Source organism: Wyeomyia smithii, chromosome 3 (assembly GCF_029784165.1).
Source record: "Wyeomyia smithii strain HCP4-BCI-WySm-NY-G18 chromosome 3, ASM2978416v1, whole genome shotgun sequence".
Classification (NCBI taxonomy): Eukaryota; Metazoa; Arthropoda; class Insecta; order Diptera; family Culicidae; genus Wyeomyia; species Wyeomyia smithii.
In genome coordinates, this window is record NC_073696.1 from 195,486,581 (window position 1) to 195,489,926 (window position 3,346).

General features: G+C 37.0%; 1 protein-coding gene across 1 annotated transcript; it reads right to left on the bottom strand.

Annotated features, from left to right (window-relative positions):
- Positions 1-1,207: 1,207 nt before the first annotated feature.
- LOC129731009 (uncharacterized) lies at positions 1,208-2,269 on the bottom strand. The gene is made up of 2 exons (XM_055690709.1): positions 1,716-2,269; positions 1,208-1,652 (listed from the first exon to the last, which is right to left on the bottom strand). Exons 1-2 carry the CDS (start codon positions 2,198-2,200, stop codon positions 1,502-1,504), a joined length of 636 nt encoding a protein of 211 aa, XP_055546684.1. The 5' UTR covers positions 2,201-2,269; the 3' UTR covers positions 1,208-1,501.
- Between the last annotated feature and the right edge of the window lie 1,077 nt (positions 2,270-3,346).

Below are 3,346 nucleotides of genomic sequence, written 5' to 3' on the forward strand. Positions count from 1 at the left end.
ACTTATTCTGAGGCGTGTTTTGATCCGGTCGATTCAGCCCATAGCTTGCTTCGGAACATTACCTGAGCATCATCCGTTCGCGTGCTGTTGTAGGTCGTTGCATGCTGCTTTGGCTAACTGTTAGAACTGCAGCTGGGTAAGACTCGGCTGCAGCACGGGATTGCACTTAGCAAGCCTATAGCCACAGACGCGTGACCGTGTTCTCAGCGCCAGCATAATTTGCGCAGCAGATTCACAAGAGTTTCTGCTTCCGAGATAGGTTCTTCGTGGCGCTCAGGTGGCTGTGCTGCAAGATTTCAGCCGAGGTGTGAAGCATACCGAATAGTGCCGCCAGTGAGTGCCGCTTTGACGCAATGGGGCCGGTATGCAGCGAGAGTGAACGATTCAAATTAGAGAAAAGATACACCGAAGCGACGAATGGAGTTATTTTTGGAGACCTTCAAATGGGCATTTTAGGCATTACTGGGCATTACTGAAAATTCGACTGAGCCTTCCGATTTTGGTGTACTCTCGGTTTCCCTTCCGAAGGCAACTGTAATTAATGGAGGAGCCAAGCAATGTGATGATTTTTGAAGCTGCGTCTGCGAATCATAGTGTGTGGGAATTTGCGCTTTTTTATTTTCTTGTTTCGTGGTCTTGCAAGAGGTCATCAGCGTAATCGTGCGCTCGTTCGTAAGAATAATTACTTTGACTGCTGTTTTGACCAGGGGGGATCTATCTGTCAAACATCGTGTAACCAACATATTCGGCAACATGGCGTTTGTTTTGGTTTTCGTTCTTTTTGTTGATGAAATTGATCGATGTGAAAAATTATAAAACCGGAACGTTTTTAAATCAAAACTCGTAAAACCGCGAAAAACTTTCATGAATGTGTTATGTAGTGATTTTTCCCCCATTATTGTTCATAGTTACAAACGTCATGGACCAACAAACGTCATGGACCAGAGTTGATCTGCGATAACGCACACATATATGAAATTTGACAGCAGTGAATCCCCTCTGGTTTTGACGGCTATGAATGTTCTATTTTCAAATAATCTTTTTTGAGTGGATTTTCGTGTTTTTATTAATGTTTAGCAAAATAGAAATTCAGTATTCATGTAACGAGTGAGCAAGAAGTTTAATGGGAATGTTCTTGTTCTGTGAGCTATAATTTTTACGCATCATTGTGACATATATATTTTATTATTATTGTTTAAATGACGATGCACAACTTCGCATTTTTTCTCAGATGGATGAACATTCAATTGCATAACTGATGACGTGTGCTAGAATGAAACAACAAGTTACGCTTGTGTAGATTGCCGATGACTTAGGTGAATATGAGAAATATTGATAATGGCTGTAAAGAAATTGTTTTGATGACGGTGCAGAAACACTTCACAGTTACATAACTTTTAAAGTTTGTTGATTCTGCCCCTATATCTACAAACTGATTGATGATGTAAAGTTTATTTATGTGCTCAACAAACTATTCCTTTCATTCAGGTTACCAATTTAGTTAGAACTTAAACAGATTGACGGCAGAAATTGTATCCAGAATTCCGTGTCCATAGGGGCATTCATTGAAGGCTTTGGAACAACTAACGCCATGCAAACCATATTTACGCGCTAATTTGTAATCATCATCCATAACGTCCGTACCACTTGGGCTAGAATAGTACAAATTATCTAACTGGCTTATCTCATGTGTTAAGTTATTTTTCGTTACTTACGTAAATATCACATCCAGAATTTCACCAAACATTCCATTGTGGCTAAGGGGAGTTTCAGCTACTTCGCAAATAGTTCGCAATATACAAGACCGTCCATGCCGTCCCCAGCTATCGATCATATGCTCGAGCACTTGGTACAGTTGTGGACGACTGTTATCCACAAAGTTATTGTTAAGACGCTCTTTGAACACGTGCTCCGGGACAGGCCAGATGATTGATGCCGGAATAACGTAGTTGGCTTGCAGATTGACAGCACAGTTCAAGCTGCGTTTCAGCCTGTGATGAAATCGAACCGGAAACACTCCGCCAATAACGATCTTGGCAGTGCCTCCATTGATGACGAAATTTAAGAAGCGTTTCTCCCGTGAAAGTAACCCACTCAAAGGTTCTGTGAAATTGGCTGCTATATGCCGTACCTCTGCTGCACTGAGGATGACAGTTGTTGCCGCAAGAACCGAAAATGCTGCTCGACACACTGAGATCATTGTATAACCTGTTTCGATGTTCGGGCTTGGTAAGAAGAAATGTACTGTCGGAATATACGTGATCGTCAACGATAGTGTTGTTTAGTTTACTGTCCAGTCGATTCCGTATGGTCATGTTTGAATACACACTTTCAATTATCGGCTGTAAAGTAAAATACTTTTCTCCGGAATACAATTGCTGTAAACACCGTTTTATTTGCGTTGCAGATTTGCATGTAATGTGGCTGTTTGTCAAAGCAATCATATGAATAGTAGCGAGAAAAATTATTGGGTATCTAGAACAGTGACTTTCTAACTGGCAGTGAGACCACTTGGATCATCGAAACAGAAGGTTCAACACATGCAACCTGAAATGAATATCGCTCGATGTTTAGAAATTCACGTGAACAATCTGTACGTAACCATAAGGGTGTCCTGAAAAAAATCGACGTTGCAAAAGTCAAGGCACTCAACCCTAAATTGAAAGATAATGTCATTTATAGTAATTTTGTAGAAAATGTCGATTTTCTGAAATATTGTTTACAGGTTGCCCAAACATGATTCATAAAAAAATGACTTTGTTCTTTAGGCTACAAAACTACCCTTTTGCATTTTTGCATTTTTGAATATTTTACATGGTTACATATTATATTTTTATTTTACATGGTAGTTTCATTACGTAACAAAGAGGTCGGATATTCCAAGCCACCATTTTTTTTAAACGTATGAAATAACAAATTCAAAGCCTGTTCTTCAACTGACAAAACTGTAACAAAAAACAAATAACAAATGTTGCTCGACACACACAAATAACAAATAACAAATAACAAATAACAAATAACAAATAACAAATAACAAATAACAAATAACAAATAACAAATAACAAATAACAAATAACAAATAACAAATAACAAATAACAAATAACAAATAACAAATAACAAATAACAAATAACAAATAACAAATAACAAATAACAAATAACAAATAACAAATAACAAATAACAAATAACAAATAACAAATAACAAATAACAAATAACAAATAACAAATAACAAATAACAAATAACAAATAACAAATAACAAATAACAAATAACAAATAACAAATAACAAATAACAAATAACAAATAACAAATAACAAATAACAAATAACAAATAACAAATAACAAA